This window comes from Micropterus dolomieu, linkage group LG23 (genome assembly GCF_021292245.1).
Source record: "Micropterus dolomieu isolate WLL.071019.BEF.003 ecotype Adirondacks linkage group LG23, ASM2129224v1, whole genome shotgun sequence".
Lineage (NCBI taxonomy): Eukaryota > Metazoa > Chordata > Actinopteri > Centrarchiformes > Centrarchidae > Micropterus > Micropterus dolomieu.
This window is the reverse complement of record NC_060172.1, coordinates 21,617,407-21,635,067: the sequence shown is the minus strand read 5'-3', so window position 1 is coordinate 21,635,067 and position 17,661 is coordinate 21,617,407. Positions and strand designations below refer to the sequence as shown.

Genomic DNA, 17,661 nt, shown 5'->3' with positions numbered 1-17,661 from the left:
GGATCTCCTCCCAGACCTGGACTAAAGCATCCGCCAACTCCTGGACAGTCTGTGGTGCAACGTGGCGTTGGTGGATGGAGTGAGACATGATGTCCCAGATGTGCTCAATTGGATTCAGGTCTGGGGAACGGGCGGGCCAGTCCATAGCATCAATACCTTCCTCTTGCAGGAACTGCTGACACACTCCAGCCACATGAGGTCTAGCATTGTCTTGCATTAGGAGGAACCCAGGGCCAACCGCACCAGCATATGGTCTCACAAGGGGTCTGAGGATCTCATCTCGGTACCTAATGGCAGTCAGGCTACCGCTGGCGAGCACATGGAGGGCTGTGCGGCCCCCCAAAGAAATGCCACCCCACACCATTACTGACCCACCGCCAAACCGGTCATGCTGGAGGATGTTGCAGGAAGCAGAACGTTCTCCACGGCGTCTCCAGACTCTGTCACGTCTGTCACGTGCTGCACCTGTGGATGTCGGGCCCTCATACCACCCTCATGGAGTCTGTTTCTGACTGTTTGAGCAGACACATGCACATTTGTGGCCTGCTGGAGGTCATTTTGCAGGGCTCTGGCAGTGCTCCTCCTGCTCCTCCTTGCACAAAGGCGGAGGTAGCGGTCCTGCTGCTGGGTTGTTGCCCTCATATGGCCTCCTCCATGTACTGGCCTGTCTCCTGGTAGCGCCTCCATGCTCTGGACACTACGCTGACAGACACAGCAAACCTTCTTGTCACAGCTCGCATTGATGTGACATCCTGGATGAGCTGCACTATCTGAGCCACTTGTGTTGGTTGTAGACTCCGTCTCATGCTACCACTAGAGTGAAAGCACCGCCAGCATTTAAAAGTGACCAAAACATCAGCCAGGAAGCATAGGAACTGAGAAGTGGTCTGTGGTCACCACCTGCAGAACCACTCCTTTATTGGGGGTGTCTCGCTAATTGCCTATAATTTCCACCTGTTGTCTATTCCATTTGCACAACAGCATGTGAAATTGATTGTCAATCAGTGTTGCTTCCTAAGTGGACAGTTTGATTTCACAGGAGTGTGATTGACTTGGAGTTACATTATGTTGTTTAATTGTTCCCTTTATTTTTTTGAGAAGTGTACATGTAGTGAATACTTGGAAGGAATTGAATAAAATGTATGAAGTGGATTTTGGCTAAATGGAATCTATCCCTTTGATTGATGTTATGATTCCAGTGAATTTACATTGTTCAACTACTTAATGAAGGATTATCATAGATGTATTGGCTAAACAGGATCATTTACCTGATTACTGTGTAAAGATAGATTCTTATAAAGTATAGCTACACACAATGTTTTCTCCTGGCATGATTAGATGCGAAGCCTCTCTATGAGCTGCAGGTCATTCCTTCACAGGATCATTGCGCAAATCACGCTCCAAAACGTAGTTTGCAGTTAAGCGATTCAGATGATGCTTGATATCCAGGATGAGGCAGGAACTAAAAGGCAGAATGGACAGGATGGAACAAAGCCAATACTGTGCTAGTTATTGCTTAGTCACTGTGACGTCCCAGTCAACATGCGAAATCTGGAATTGTCAAAAAACCTATTTTGGTGTTGAATAATGGCCAAAGAAGTGTTTTTCCAGGACAATGGCCGTTAATTCATGAGTCCAAGTGGACATTTGAAGACGTTCCTTCAAGGCATTCATGAGATATTGCTTTCAGGACAATAGGGCAGTGGGACAGACAACCAGAAAACATTATCCAACATGTGAGGTTTTGTCAGTGATAATGAGCACAAGGATAAGAAAACTATTAGCAGTTAGCATGCTGGTTCAGTGCTGTTTGGGGAAGAAGATGCCTCTCATTTACCAGATTAGGGTTAAGGTGCATCTATATATAAATAGATTAAAAAAAAAAATATATATATATATATATATATATATATATAGTAAAACACATTGTGCATTAATTTAAGAATGTAAATAAAATGTGCACCAAATAGTAGACATACCCAGTGAATGTTGTCGGTGATACCTGCGTTGGCAATAAATGATTCTTTTGGTTTATTAATTCTTTATATAAACAGGGAAATTAACTCTGTGAAGTCTCTGTGGTATGTTTCACATCCCAAATGTGATTTTACTTGACTACATTTAATTGGGCATTTAGGATATGCAAAACCAGACTGCTTGTTATTTTCACTACTGAGTTCCAGTGATCTGTTGGGTTATACAGATATTTTGCAAGTTTCTTTCCAAAGCTGCTTGGTTTTTGTTTTATTGGTAGGTCTTAAAAAAAACCTGTGATTCTCAATACTATCTCTTTGTTTACAGTCATTTGAATTAGAATTAGGTGATTTGCACTTTGTTATCAGCCTTTAATCTGCTTTGTGAAACAAGATATAAACCTGTTCAGTCAGTTCTGCAACTGACTGCATCTGTCCCACTGGGTTCTGCATTTCATTTGATACAGAAGCACATTTGTTTCTCTCTTCCTCAAAAAACTAATTTCATCATGTCTCTAGCTCTTTCTCTCTCTCTCTCTCTCTCTCTCTCTCTCTCTCAAACAATTACAAAGCGGATGGTTCATCAAGTAGAACAGAGCAGGAGCAGGGTGGAAATGAGGTGTGTAGTCCAGTCAGTGTGATTTAGAACAGCTCTCTGATAACAAGGGAGGTTAATGTATCTGTCTCAGGCCAGAGGACACATGCTGAATCTGCTCTATTAGAAACAACTTGTTCGGAACAAAAATACACAGTTGAGACATCCACAGCAGCAGTTTCATGGTGACAGTTTTATGAAAAAGACCTTGTGTATTTAATAACACAAATTTGTATTTTCTAGCATTTGTGCTATGTTTGATTATTTCAAAGCATTGTCTGAGTCATGCTGAAATGTGATAATCAATATGTCTGAGTATCAGGCAACACAGTGGAGATGGGGATGACTCTCCAAAGAGAACATTTAGTTGCTCAATTTAGTTGTCTAATTGAGCAGTTTATTCCAAAGGGAAATAAAAAATTTCAGTAAATCAGTAAATAATTATTACCATAACAACGTGACTAATAGCTCAGAATGATTATCTTCATCCTTTTAAAACTAAAGTAAGTTACTAACTAAAAAATAAAATGCTAACAATAACCAATATTTAGTCTAATTAATTGGGGACATCTTTGATTTATAGCAATCCCTAAATGACGAAAGGTGCCTGATAATGTCAATACCAAACTGACAAACACCCTGTTTTCAGTGAATAGAATGGGGTAATGGAATAAGGGATAATTTTATCAACTCTTACGGAATTTCCTAAAAATCTGTTGCTGTTCACCATAACTCTTCTTCTGAAACTTGACATATCCTATGTTTCACAGTCTGTGTAGCCATATCAGTTACTGCGGTTACAGATATTATTTCTTCAATCTGACTGAAATCCTTCTGATTAGAGAATGCAACTTAACTGTTAAATAAAGTGATGCAATAAGGTGCAAAGCATTTAGTCAGAATATAACTTTTGCACACGGGCAGGAAGATGTGGTTCCACCTGCTGATACAGTTTTCAAGATGGACCCACATCGTGTCCTGGGAACAACCCTTATATCTTTTAAGGTCTCTTTAAAGTTGTACTAGCCACAGACTAATGTTGTTTTGCTACAGGCCATGTTTATGTCGCTCTCGGAAACTCCACCCCTCTCCACCTGATTAAAAATTCCTTCTGATTGGGATGGATTGGGCCAGTCTCTTCTGACTAAGGTGTTTACATGAGGCATTTTTATTCTGATTGGGCTATTATTCCAGTTATTAGTGGAATATTAGGGTCCATGTAAACACAGCTAGTGATGAATTACGAAATCCAATAAACAGATGTTACATACCTTTGACCTCCTTTTGATTTCTGAACCAGCGGAGGTCGGCGGCAGGCTTACTGCCCTGAGTGATGCAGGTCAAAGTGATGTGGTCTCCCTCCATGGCAGGCTTTGTCAGGCCGTCGATCTCCGGCTTCTCTGGCACACCTGAAGGATGGAACGGAAATCACAGCGATGAAACTAATTCACACACAGCAGTAAGTCATTATGCAAAAATAATATTATTATTTTCCTTATTGAAAATTCTCCTCCAGCCCGCCCTCCTGCAGGGATATTAAAGAGCAGAATCCCTGAGGAGTCCTGCTCGAGAACACATCAGGGAGGATTCTTGCTGAAACATCGGTGGATGGTCTCTCTACCCGCTGGCCTTCCCCTTCTGGGTCCATTCACCCAAATTACAGAGAAACATTTACATTTAATAATTTTATTGATTTATTTAAATTGTTGTTTTAAAAACTCTGTTAATAGTAATAGATAAGCATGTTTGTATTTATTCACGAATATATTTTGAGATAATTTTAATGTGAAGCTCATTTCATTGCACATTTATTTAAAAGTTTGGTATTTTATCCAAATCATTTTCAATAGTTTTTTGTGTTTATTCACTCACTTTCCTGAAACAGCAGCAGAAAATACCCATAACACATCAGGGAGGATTCTTGCTGACACATAGGGGAATGGTCTCTTTTACCACTGGGCCATCCCCTTCTGGGTCGGTTCAGCCAAATTACAAAGAAACATATTTTCTCACATGCATCTAGTGGTATCTAGCCATGCAGATAGTTTTTCTGATATCTGACTCTGCCTCAACTCAAATACAACAGAGGTGAATAAAGTTTTGTTTGTGATGCTCACAGAATTTAAATATTGCATTCAAAAAAATTCAACAGCAATGTGTCTTTCCAGAACCAATGTCCAGGTTTCTCTGGGTACTCTACAGACCTTGGTGTGAACTATTCTCTACTAAAGAAAAAGCACCTACAAAAGAAGACCAAAAATATCTTCATGGATAAATAGCACAAGGTATATTTTGAAAAATGTGTTTATTTTTGTGTGTGTTAATGTGTGTTGTGTTGATTGAAAACCAGATGTGCCACCGCATTGTGGACCATTTGTAGGGGTTTCATTGAACAAGCTCGAAGCCACGCAAGGAGGGCGGTGCAGTAGTCAATGCGAGGGATAACCATGGTCTGTACCCGAAGATGGGTGGGAGATAGGTAGGGCCTGATTTTTCTTATGTTGTATAGAGCAAAGTGGCACGACCAAAAGACAGCAGCAACATGGTCTGAGAAGGATAGTTGGTCATCAATCATGACACCCAAGTTTCTCACCAGATAGATTGCTCGGCTAGGATGACCAAGAGTTAAATCTTCCATGCGGATACGTCTGAGAGAAAATCGTGATCTGTGCCGAATCGGTGGGGTCTGGTGGGAAGGACAGGTAGAGTTGTGTATTGTCTGCCTAGCAGAGGTAAGAGAAACCATGCAAACGAATGATCGGTGGACAATTGTCCTCGCCAAGATGCATCGTGGGAATGCCCAGAGAGGTAGGATTTGAACCACAGGAGTGCTTTGCCCGAGATGCCCATTGCCAAGAATGCAGATAGCAAGATGCTGTGGTTGAGTGTGTACATGTGGGTAAACAAATGCTTGTGACCACAGAAGAGGCCACGAGGTTGTTCACAAAATGTTAATTACTAGCCTTTCCAATAATGAGTGTTTTAAGTGTGTAGTGCCTGCCCTTCTAGTGTCAATGGGCAATAAGTCTGCCTCAGGCTGAGTGATTGAAAGGTCTGTCAGTCAATGACATTGACTGACTCTGGCCTTGTCTGTCTCACTGTCTCCTGTAAGGTTTATTACCAGACTTAAAGGTCCTCCTGTTTTGTGTTTTACATCTTGAAGGAACAAAAAACACAATCCTAACTGCTGCTACTTGGTTGATACCATATGCTGTGAGCCCTATCCCTCCTCATCTAACATGTAATTTTCAATGTAAATTGGTTCAATGCATAGTTTTCAAGTGCGTAGAGTACAAGTGTCACTAAATCTAACTAAGCACTGTGGTGCATGTGTTAGTAAGTGAATGAGTAAGTGTGTCTTGACTCAGAAAAGTGTTTCATGGTTTTTCTCCCAGACTGAACGAGAACAGATCAAATTCAATGTTCATATACAGTCACGTTCCCCTTGGGTGGCTAGAGGCTGCAAAGCTTTAATCCTTCTCGATCGTGTGTGTGTGTGTGTGTGTGTGTGTGTGTGTGTGAGTGTAGAGCATCGTGTGTTTCTCTGCTCATTTGTGCACCATTTGCCTGTGCTGTGGTGTATTCGTGTGTGTGTGTGTGCATGACTGTTAAAGCACGACCAACGGCGTTTTCACGACATGAAAAAGAGCTCGATTTCTAATGCGTGATGAAAAACTGGATTTCACTTATAATTCTTGAGGTTTTTGTGATCACACTGCTTTATGGTTATTTACACATTTTCTAAATATGCATTTAATAAGCATTCATGATTCCCAGTTTTCAATTGTGTTAATGGCAATATTTAAGCACATGTTTATAGTTATTCACCAAAATATTTTGAGAAGATTTGAATGTGAAGCTCATTTCATTGCACATATATTCCGGTTTTCATTTTCTTCTGCTTATTCCCAGATAAACCAGGCCATTCCCAGACGATTTTCTATGTTCATTAAATCTCCTTCTCTGTTTCCTGGCTTGCACCATTAACTATTGTTCAGTATTGCAAAAAATAATTTTCTCCATATCCTTATTGAGCAATAGCCTTTAATGTCTCTAATTCTCGGAATGCTTGTTAACACAGAGAGCCAGCTAATGGTCCTGGAGTGCACTAGCACATCTATTAACATTAGCGAAAACTAATTGGCAAGATAATAAGCCCAGTGGCAGGAAATGAGACAATATTTGTGTGGGGCGATGATCGCAACACAAACATTACTAGAGGGCCTAACAGTATGTTTTTATTTGTCTGCAGATGCAGGCTATTTGTAACCCTAGTCAATTGATAGCGAATAAAACAACCCCACAACAAAACCATAAATTGCTTAAACTGAAAAATCTACCAAAAACATATCTTGTAACTGCAGAGCACTCAAAACTTAAACCCCGGTTGCACAGGTGTTATTTTAGTATTAATGTTTTGAAATGAACACACACAAAATGGAATAAACATTATGACAGAATCACTGCATACAGGTGTCAAATAATTTCACTACAGTACCAGATTTGGCAAAAAAATTGTCCTGTCTCAGAATGTTAACAAACCTTTGAAATATTCTATGATATGCACAAAAACACTCACTTTTTCCTTGGCCCATGGCCTTACTGTCTAGCTACTTTAATTAAAACCGTTTAACACATTTTTGCTAACTACATCTATTGGCAATGCACCATACCTTGCATTTTTGGGGCCATCTTATGTTTGTTGATGTATTGCTTTAAGACCTAATACTTCCACACAAAACTTTTTTAATATTGGTCAGCTGATAAGAGTCAAATAACAAGAGCCTCTCTCTTCTGCATTTGTATGTTCAACAATGATAGGGGGAGAATTTGGTATAAAAAATGCAGAGATACCATTTTCTCTACAAACACTAGCCTACATAAACCATAAGGCATTGCAACCACTAGAGGGATTGCTCTCTTCTTCTCAATAACCACCTACATGAGATTGCTGTGTGTGCTCCACAGCTGAAAGCAACAAAGTCATACCTGTTGTTCAAACGCTGTTTATTATGATAAACCGGACAGGTAGACAAAATGTGTGTTCACCGACAAACTAGGTTATTACAGACTAATGTTATGCAAAAGTATACACAAATTAACATTTTCTTCATTCATGCATGTTTAGATCTACTTACCTAGAACAGTTAGGTAGGCTTTGGCTGTTCTGACAGGCATGGTGAAGAGGGAACAGGTGTACATGCCTTCATCAGACAGCGTGACATCACTGATACTGATGGTCAACTCAGACCATGATGCACGCACCAGCTCAATCCTGTTGTCCCTTAAAGCTGGACAGAGAGACAGACAGTGAGTTAGTACACATCACAAACTGTTAGCAACTATCAGCAAACTAAAGTGTCGCGGGCTATCTCAGCAGTGTTGTTGGGAGACACACTTCAACCCCCACAGTATGATCCGAGTGTCGTGGTTTTAATGCACAATTGTAACATTTGATACAAAATAATATTGAGAAGCAATTTAGTTGGTAAAACTAGTTTATACCATGCTTTTTGTATTGCATATCATGTTGCTCTTCTGAATTTTAGACAAAGATGGACAAAGTAGAGGAGGCACACTGAGAGACATTAACGAATGCAGAATGGCAGCAGTAGGAACAGCGACACAGGAAAGCAGTTCCTCTATTATATGATGCTAAAAATGTGCATATTGTTGACAAAACAACAGCAGAGTGGCATCTTAACCATACACACATTAGTCTTATCCAAGTGTAACACTACTAATATGCCAGACAGCACACAGTAATGCCCCCCAACACAATGGACAATTTGGCTTTCGGCATTATTTACAAATGTGCTAAGTGAACTGCTATATAACTACAGCTGTTTGCAAAACAAAATGCAATTTTGCCCATTCATTTTGAAGGGGTAAACTTGGTGGTTTGTTAGGGTTATTGCAATGCCAAAATGTGCAAGGCTCATTTTCTATGTTTACTACTTTTAAATAAAAATAGTGCTCGTGCCAGGCTAACCAAGCTGTGTAGTGTTATGTATGAATGAATAGATTTAAATTCATAAACAATCAAAAATCGTCTCAAAACGTGACCTCGAAACTGAATTTTCTGTTGAATCTGAAAATTAAAGTATCAGTACACCTCTACGGAAACGCATACTCATACAGTCTTCTCTGTTGGAAACCACCATTGACATTTTTCTTATATGAAAATGTAATCTTGCAAAAGGCATAACTGGAATGGAAATCAATACTGCAATAACAGGCTGAGAAAGAGGCCTAATGAGAATTTGGTGAGATGTGAGAGTTGAAATGGATCTGCTGAAATGGGATGGCTTGTTGAAAGATACTCCGCGGTCTTGAAAGTAGACTTTATACTTATATACATATCTGTCATAACGTGGGAGCATGCATCAAGATTTTAGAATGTGGTGACACCTTGAAAATGTTACAAAAACACAGGTTTACATTAAAAAAGACCTGGTCAATCGTTCAGCGCATACAAATTTCACTCATTCCATTTCTGTGGCCTTAGCTGCTTGGGAGATTCATTTAAGCCTTCCTTTTGCAAGTATAACGCCTTTCTACAAATCTTATTTAATATCAGCAGCCAAGGCTTCTTTCGCTCTCCATCAAAGTGACTTGGCGCAATCCTCATTCAAGTGCAGTGTGTGTGTGCGTGTGTGTGCATGTTCAGGGCTCAGCAGAAAAGAGGCATTATTATTTTGTGTACAGGTGTTTATGTTTTCTTTCATGTGAAGCCACATGAAAGAATATTCTTATCTTATGGTAATTTATGAGAAATCATATAAAAAATAGAGCACCCTGCTGTTGTAACCTCTCTACAAAGATCTGAAGACTAAAGGCCATTAGACAGTCTGTTTGTAGAGCACTTTAAAGAGTGTCTGGCTGAATGGTGAGAAATGATACCCGAGGTATCTAAAGAACTGAAACTGTGTTTCAACATCCTAAAGCCTTAAAGGTGGGGTATGCGATTCTAATTTAATACATGTCAAATTCAACAAATATCTCCTCGTTGTTGGTTAGCTGTGAGTTCTGTGTGTGTGCAGAAAAAAATCTGGCGTCTGCAAATGATAAACAAACAAAGTGACTCAGGACCCAGCCATCATTTGTGTGTCAGGTAACATTAAATGACTTGCCCACGGACATTCATCTTACTTTCTAGTTTGCCAAGAGATGTTGTTGTTGTGATGTTAGCTCTAGTTAGCAGGAGAGTTGTGAGTGTTGCTGTCTGGACTGGAGCTGGTGTGTTGGCTCTGGAATGTCTCGTCCTATCTGCATGTCAGCTTCGCAGCAGCAGCTGTAGTGACAGTTTGCTTAGCTAATGTCTTAGTTGCATTACTTGCTGTGTCATTGTCGTTGTTCCCTATATATCATGTTAGCCTATCTGTCATAGTAGCATACCCATAGACTGTATAAAAATGGGTAAACCCCCCCTTAAACTTCCTCAACCCACAACTTTTTCTCAAACTACAATGCAAACCTTAAGTAGTTTATACTTTGTCAATCAATTACAAATCTATAAAAAGTTATGGCAAAAATATAACTTTTTCCAAGGACGTTGATTATAGAAACAGTCAAGTAACCTTAACAGTAACATTTAGTACAGACTTTATCATTGTTTAAAATGTAACTTGTGGCAATTCATTGTTTTGCCAGATTTAAAGACTTGCATTTGATTGATTAAATTAATGCCAACAGCTATAGTATCAGCTGTGTTTTATGTGGTAAATGTATAGCCCTTGAGGTGTTAGGCACATAAGCTGCATTTTTTTGTACAGCTTCTGTGTTTGCATTGCTGCAATAATCACAGACCTGACAAATGAAGAGAAATGTCAGGGAGCACACTATCTCATGTTGTTTTGTCTGCCAAGGGATGGCTAGCTTTGCTTTGCTGGTTCCAGGCCTAAACACCTACAGTAAATGGCAGTAGAGTTGTAATCAGTTTGGCTAAGCGACAGCTGTTCTCTTCCATGTATTATTGCATTTGTTCTGTCCCTACCCTTTCCTCAAAACACCGGTTATCTCTGCATGCTGTGTACTGAGCCTGAGCAGGCGTGACATGTTGATATGAGCACATGACATATCTTTAGGCTTGTCACCGGTGACAGCACATTGCTGTTTCCTGTGCGCATGTATGAGTACACATGGCCATCAATGCAAGACTTCCCAAATTAGATTTAGTCTAACGCACTGCCAGTTCAGTTAATGGTGATAACTGTCCTGAAAAGATAGTTGTTATCTTTCATGCAGTATGTATACACACAACTGTATACACCTGTTCTAATCAAATAATGAACTAAGACAAAGAATAGATTATCTTTGGCTCTGTATTTCTTTCTGTCTTTCTTTCAGTCAGTCTCTCACTTTCTCTCCTACCCCCACAGACCTCATTCTGTCGACTCAGGCAGCTCCACTAACCTGTGGATGTGTACAAGTTAAACAATGCTTCTTTTCAACTGTTGTCTTATTTGCTTTGGGCAAGGAAGTAAGAGCAGGCAAATGTCAGAAAATACATTTACTGTGGCTGGCTTGCTAGCTGTCACGATGCAACTCAGCTTTCTTCCTTTCCTCTCCTCAACAGCCCATTCTGGGAAGTTGTTTGTGTGAGAGTGAGGAACAGACATAGATAGATAGTTTCTTATATAGAATATTCTGACTTGTTCTGACTACCTAAGCAAGGTAATGACAACATGAACTCAATAATTTGAAAAGCTGTGATGATGACGTTCGCGTTTATAATGATAGGGTCTAATTGTAACGTGACTAGGCTGAAGCAAGTTCATTGAATAACTATTAATATCAAAACTTCCTGTCAATCATCACCTGCATGATACATCAATGAACACAGATAATAATATAGGATTTCAATACTCCAGTTTAACTGAATCTAAAGATTCTGATCATTTAGACTGGAATCTGGATTTAGTAATGCAATCTTGCATAAAGTGTTGTTTCTGCATTTTTTCAGTGGCTACAGGCGGTGATTAGGATAGTTTAGATGCCAAAAAGCAGGATCATCCTGATCCCCCTTAAAGCATGGATTCAGGCTGGATTTAGAAACATGAAAGGCGATGCATATCACCATTAAATAATGATATAACTATATATATACTATAATTCAGTCAAAAAACTACCCTTTGGACAGCATATGACAAACAATACTGCCAAGATTGTTTTGTGTTTCATTATTTTATCCATCCAGACTCTAAATTGTGTCTTTAAATTCTTAGATTTATGATAGTATCATAGCTTTTTTGTCTCATTTAATATAAATCAGCCATATACATTATAATAATGTATATGAGTGAATTATTTGGGTAGTCGTAGTAGTATTTTTCCTGCGGATAGACAAACAAACAAACAAAAGGCAAACAAAAACTAAACCTCGTTGGCGGAGGTAATAAGAAAGGAGTGAACACACATACAGTACAGATGACTCCTATTTTTTTAAGAGTTTTCTATTAAATGTACAACGTACAAAGTCTTCCATTTATTGTCTCTCTTTTTTTCCCTCTCACTTTTCTTCTCCCTAGCAATGTTGCCATCTCTCATTCTATGCCCAGTGAAAGGTTGGATATCGACAGAGAGAATAGAGGACAGGAATGTATCCTTTGCTATTTGTCTGCAAAGGTGCTGCAGCTGCCTGCCATCCATTAGAGACCATTAGTGCCGACAGTCCTGAATGTTTTCGTGGAGGACGATGTCAACATCAAAGAGTGGAGGTTTGTATTCCACAGTAACTATTTACTGAATGTACAACCCTATTTTTTGTTAATTTAGCCTAAGTCTGTGTCTCTCTGTGTGTATAGAAAGGGAGACTGAAAGCAAAGCTGTACTGGTCCATTTTATTTGTTTCTGCACCATACAGTGTTTTTTTTGGCCAAAGCAGATACAGCTTGATATTCAGAAAAATTTCTCATCTTAATGTGAGCGCTGATGACCGTCGGCTCAGAGGAGCAGTGTTGATGTTGATCATGACTGATCAGATAACATAGTAAACAGTCATAACACCAAAGCCACAACACTCTCTGTTCCCATAAAGTATATTCAGAAATGGACAAAACAGAGTGGGTCACCAATCTCTTTTCAATATAATTTGCAGATGATGAGAAGAAAGGCTCATTTTTGAAAATGTGTGACAGTGAGACAGAGAGAAGCTGCACAGATAGAAGGTCAAAGATGTCTTGTTTCTTTTAAATTTAAAGTGACGTTTTTATTCTGTGGGTAGATGTTCAGTCAGCTAGTGAATCAGTCCAATTGAAATTGACTGTGAATGGATACAATCACAAAGTCTGTATGATGTTACATTCAATCATAATATTTGTTTATTTAATTAATAAGTAACAGGTCAATAAAAAGTGTGCATGGCAATTTCCACCAAATCATTTCCTCTTTTGGATCAACATTTCACCTCTCTCTCTCAGCAATGCTTTTTTTTCCCTCCATGAAAGACGCTTCTTTGTTTTTTGGTTTTAACAACATTGTAAGTTGCAATTACATTTTCGTAATTTGTATACTTCCCTTTTTCTATTTAAGTAACATTTGTTATTAATGCTTTTATTTTGAAGTCACTTACAAGTGTCGTTGGGCTGCTCTCGCATGAGTTGTACTGTTGCTCAACACCAGCGGGCAGCAGATAGCATGGACTTGTGTGTGTTCCAGTGAAAAATTTCATGGTGGCTAAAGCAGACCTTGATGTGGCTAACATCATTTTTATATGTTCTCGTCAATGTTGTTTTATTAGTTTTCACGGTGTATTTGGAGCAAGGACTTCAATAAACCAGTAGCAAGAAAACCACTTGTGTCTGCCTGTGCTTAGAGCAAATTACAAATATTCTGTACTGTATTTTAGGAATATCCGGCTATTTGACAACCCATGAATGCATCCCAAGCACACAATCACAAAGACACACACAACAACCCCTGCTCCAAACATAGTTACTAGTTTTATAATATAATATAATATAATATAATATAATATAATACCAGTGTTTTATTTTGATCACTATTATTACCCCAGGATGCAGGATGACATGCAGGACTACAAAAATGTCCAAAAATCATTTAACCTTCAACACTTGGTTTGTGACAGAGCAACTAAAAGGCATTCATTATCATTCCTTTTTGTCTCAAGCAACCAAAGTACAGGTTTGAAAGTGACTTTAGAGACACCTAAATCTATTATCACACCACAGCTGATGGTTTTGTCAGAGCCTCACACAGTTGCAACACATCATCGTACATCGAGGTCTATGTAGTACGTAGAAAGTGTGCACATACTTGTAGCTAAATAGCTGCATATCTAGCAGCTTTCCACAGCTTCTCCCCTCCATCATTAAAAGCAGCAGTTGAGTAAACATGGCATGTGTATGCATGTGTGTAGGGCTGTACATAACAATTATTTTTCAAATCGTTTAATCTAACAATGATTTTTTTGATTAGTCGATTAATCTAACGACTAATTTTGTGTATTATAAAGAAAAAAATATTGCCTAACTCAATTAACATGACGATCTATCCAAAATAAACATGTCTAATCAATAAATCAATATTTTATTCAATCATCCTGATGAAGCACATTGGAATAATGACAGTAGTAGCATATCTTAAAATGAATCCAATTTCCACATCACTGATGTGTTGTGATAATAACAATAACAGCCATTAATTAGGCTACTTTACTTCAAACTTTCTGACATGGATTTATTTCAACATTGAGTGATGCAGTATGATAATCACACACTGTACAGACAGTCACAGATTGTCTGTAATATTAGATTTAGCTCTTCCTCATATGTGGCCGTTAAATAAACAGAAAATATGGAACGTCCGAACGTTAGATGACACACTGTGTAACGTTACTTTACCATGACAGCAGTGGAGCAAAAATTACTTTTAACATGAAGGCGATGAAGAAATAAATTTTAATGGACTACGTGTCCTCGTGCTGATAATGTGCCGTGCTTGTGTGAAGACAGAAAGTAAACACGATTTGCGGTGCTGCCGTCAGTGCCCTGGGATACTTTCGGTTCAGGTGTTCATGCTGCTTCACATATTCGTGGACAGCAGTTGTGCTGCAGTGAAGCTATTTCCAGTTCACAGAGCTCACAGAGCAGCATGTTGTTGAGTGTCTGTCTAAAATGCTCCCAAACTTTAGACGGTGGAAGGCGTGGTCTTGTAGCTAGAGCTTGTCAATCCCTGCTGACACCGGATGCAGCAACGTGTCGACACGTGTAATGCGAGTCAACGTATTTACGGAATCGATTACCTCGACTACGTCGATGAATCGCCCTAGCCCTACATGTGTGTATTAATAGGTAGCCTAATTCAATTTATACAGTAAAGATTCATTTATTTTACAGGAATACAGAGTGCACCCATAAGCGAATAGTCATGACTCTAAACTACAGGGTTCATGCTGTCATGAAAAATCTGGAAAAGTCATGGAATTTGAAAATATCTTTTTCCAGACCTGCAAAAGTTTTGGAAAAAAACAAAATCCCAAAAGTTTTGGAAAAGTCATGGAAATTAGTTTTAATAACATTTATAAGGGATGTGATTTTTCAGGATTTTCCGAGCTGAAAATGTGACCCACGTGAATCATGCAGATCTGTAAAAAAATTTACAGTCGTGCTGTAAAGAGCTCAGGTCAAACACAGCCGACAGCAGAGAAGCCGCAGTGGAGGCAGTGAAGCAGGTAAAGTGGAAAAGCGATGTTCCTCCTGCTTTGTCGTAGTTGTTGTTACATTATCACCCATTCATAACAGAAGATATCTAATTGCACTTTTCAGATATAGCAGGTCTAAACCGAACTCTTTGTAATATTACTGTCCGGTCACTAGTGGCCGCTTGTGCAGCTTGTTACAATGTTACATAAACAGCGACAGAGTTGAACGTCTGCAGCTGAAGCACCGAGACAGAAGATAGTGATGATATAAGGAAGGTTTGCCTTTGGTTAGCTGGGCATTTAGCTATATCAGATGACTTTTGCTGAAACATGGTGAACTTTTCATAAAGTTGAAATGCTCATTAATGTCCTTGTTAGACCAATCACAGCCTGGATGGGGCTGAAAGTTTGACCTACTACGCAAACTTTCACTGTTGACCTCATAGTTCTGCATTGATGGTTATGATTATTAATGAGTTAGAAATTAGCATTAACACATTAGAGACCATTTTCTTGATGAATTATTCCAACAATGAATGATTTAATGAATGAAAACAACCCACAAAAAGAAACTGCTGTTTTGTTTAACTGGAATTTATATTAGACTAGTGAAAAGCTTTATAGTATATTATTATATGAAATGATGATGAACATTGTAAAATTATAGAATAAATATATTAACATTATACTAACAGTATACTATTAAATTAACTTTATACTTTTTATTTATTTTTAGAATATAATACTAATACACTCATTTCCTCCTCCAGGTTGTGGATCAAGCCCCTGCAGTGGACAAATGTAGATTTAGCCAGAGCCAGGATGCATTGAAACACTGTAATGATAATAGTCTCAAACTATCCAGTATTTATTCAAATAACTAGAGAGGACTCACAGCACAGCGCCATGTGCTCTTGTATTGTTTATTTTCCTACTTTGTGTCGTATGCCAATTACATGCCTGACTAATGCCTGGAATAACTCATGACATCTATCAATTAGTCATTAGCCTATAAAATAGAGAAGGGTCTTGTGAGACTTCGCCACATACACTACGCTCTTTTTATTTGCTTGGTCATGCAAATTTGTGTTAAAGTCATGAAAAGGTCATGGAAAATCATTGGTCAAAATATGTACGAACCCTGAAAGTAGTTCACTTTAAACCTCATGTTTGCACATTTCACTTTCCAACATGTCCTCATACCTAAACGACAGAATAGGTTATTCCCCAAAATGACATACAGTAAATGACCACCGGAGAGGTGTACCGGACCGTTGTCTTCACGGTAACAATAAACACGTGGCTAACTTTGTGAAACGGTTGTAGTTTGGTTAGGTTTAGGCACCAAAACTACATTCTTAGGTTCAGGGAAATGTCATGGTTTGGGTTAAAATAAGTAAGTTATGTCAGTAAGTCAAAGTAAGTTACGTGATGTGACGCGAACAGATCTCTCCTGGGTGAAGGTCCTTTGTTAGACCCACCCAGGGCTCTGCGGACTTTGTCGCTCTTTATACTACGTCATCTGACTTCCTCTTTTGCTCCTGTCATGATTACTATGGCTGTGAGAGGTCGACACCAACCAGTAAATGTAAATATGAGTCTTAATAAGCTACGTGCACATTAACCAATGTGGATGTATGTTTGGGTCTGAACTTTGCCCCTTTATCTCCCTCCTGCCCTTTCCTCCCATCCTCTCCATGGGCCTCCCCTTCTTCCCCCCCTCCCTGTCCTTTCATCTATCCAGGGACAGAGTATGTATTAGTATAGAACCTTGGCAGGTGTTTGCTCATTCAAGTGACACAGTTTTATAATGAGAAAAGTGCAAATTTCAGAATATACATTCGTCTGTCTGTGTCTGGATGTGACTGTTCTCTTTTCCTTGTCAACAACCCATGTGGGGACTTGAGTTTGTCTGCGCGCGTGTGTGTGTGTGTGAGTGTGAAGGAGCGATAGAGAAAGAGAGAGAGAAGCAAACAGAATGCAATGTTTATTGAATAGCTTAATGTATATTCTGTATCTCAGCCGTTCCTCAACCTCCATTACCTGTTATACCGTTCCAAGGCACACCGGCTTTTCAGAATGGAAAATGTGCCACACTCCATACAGTAATTGGCTTGTGGAGATTTTTCCTGTCACCGAAATGATTTTCTTTCATCAGTTTCTACCTGCCGTGCCGAGTTCAGTGGGACACCTCCACCAGCCCTACTTCATTAAGTCCTTGTGAGAAGCAGGTCAGTGAGGAGAGAGCTCTTGCCTATAAACCCTATTGTATTTTGCATAGCGATACATTTTCCCCCTCCAGCTCAAGGGTAGAGGAACAGGTACCTTGGTCTATAAGGAGTTTCATATTTATAGGGTACCCACTACAGCCATTCTTCAAAATGACTTTGAAAAGCTTCTGAAGGAAAGTGGCAAATATTTGTAGAGCC

At 39.2% G+C, this 17,661-nt stretch overlaps 1 protein-coding gene across 5 annotated transcripts in view; it reads right to left on the bottom strand.

The window, feature by feature from the left end:
• cadm2a (cell adhesion molecule 2a) overlaps window positions 1–17,661 on the bottom strand; it is a 221,271-nt gene that overhangs the window by 36,990 nt on the left and 166,620 nt on the right. For all 5 annotated transcript variants that reach the window (XM_046039851.1, XM_046039852.1, XM_046039855.1 and 2 more), the window contains 2 exons: window positions 7,707–7,859; window positions 3,840–3,977 (listed from right to left, as the gene is read on the bottom strand). In XM_046039851.1, the coding sequence (XP_045895807.1) occupies window positions 3,840–3,977; window positions 7,707–7,859 (291 nt within the window). The remainder of the gene's footprint in view (window positions 1–3,839; window positions 3,978–7,706; window positions 7,860–17,661) is intronic.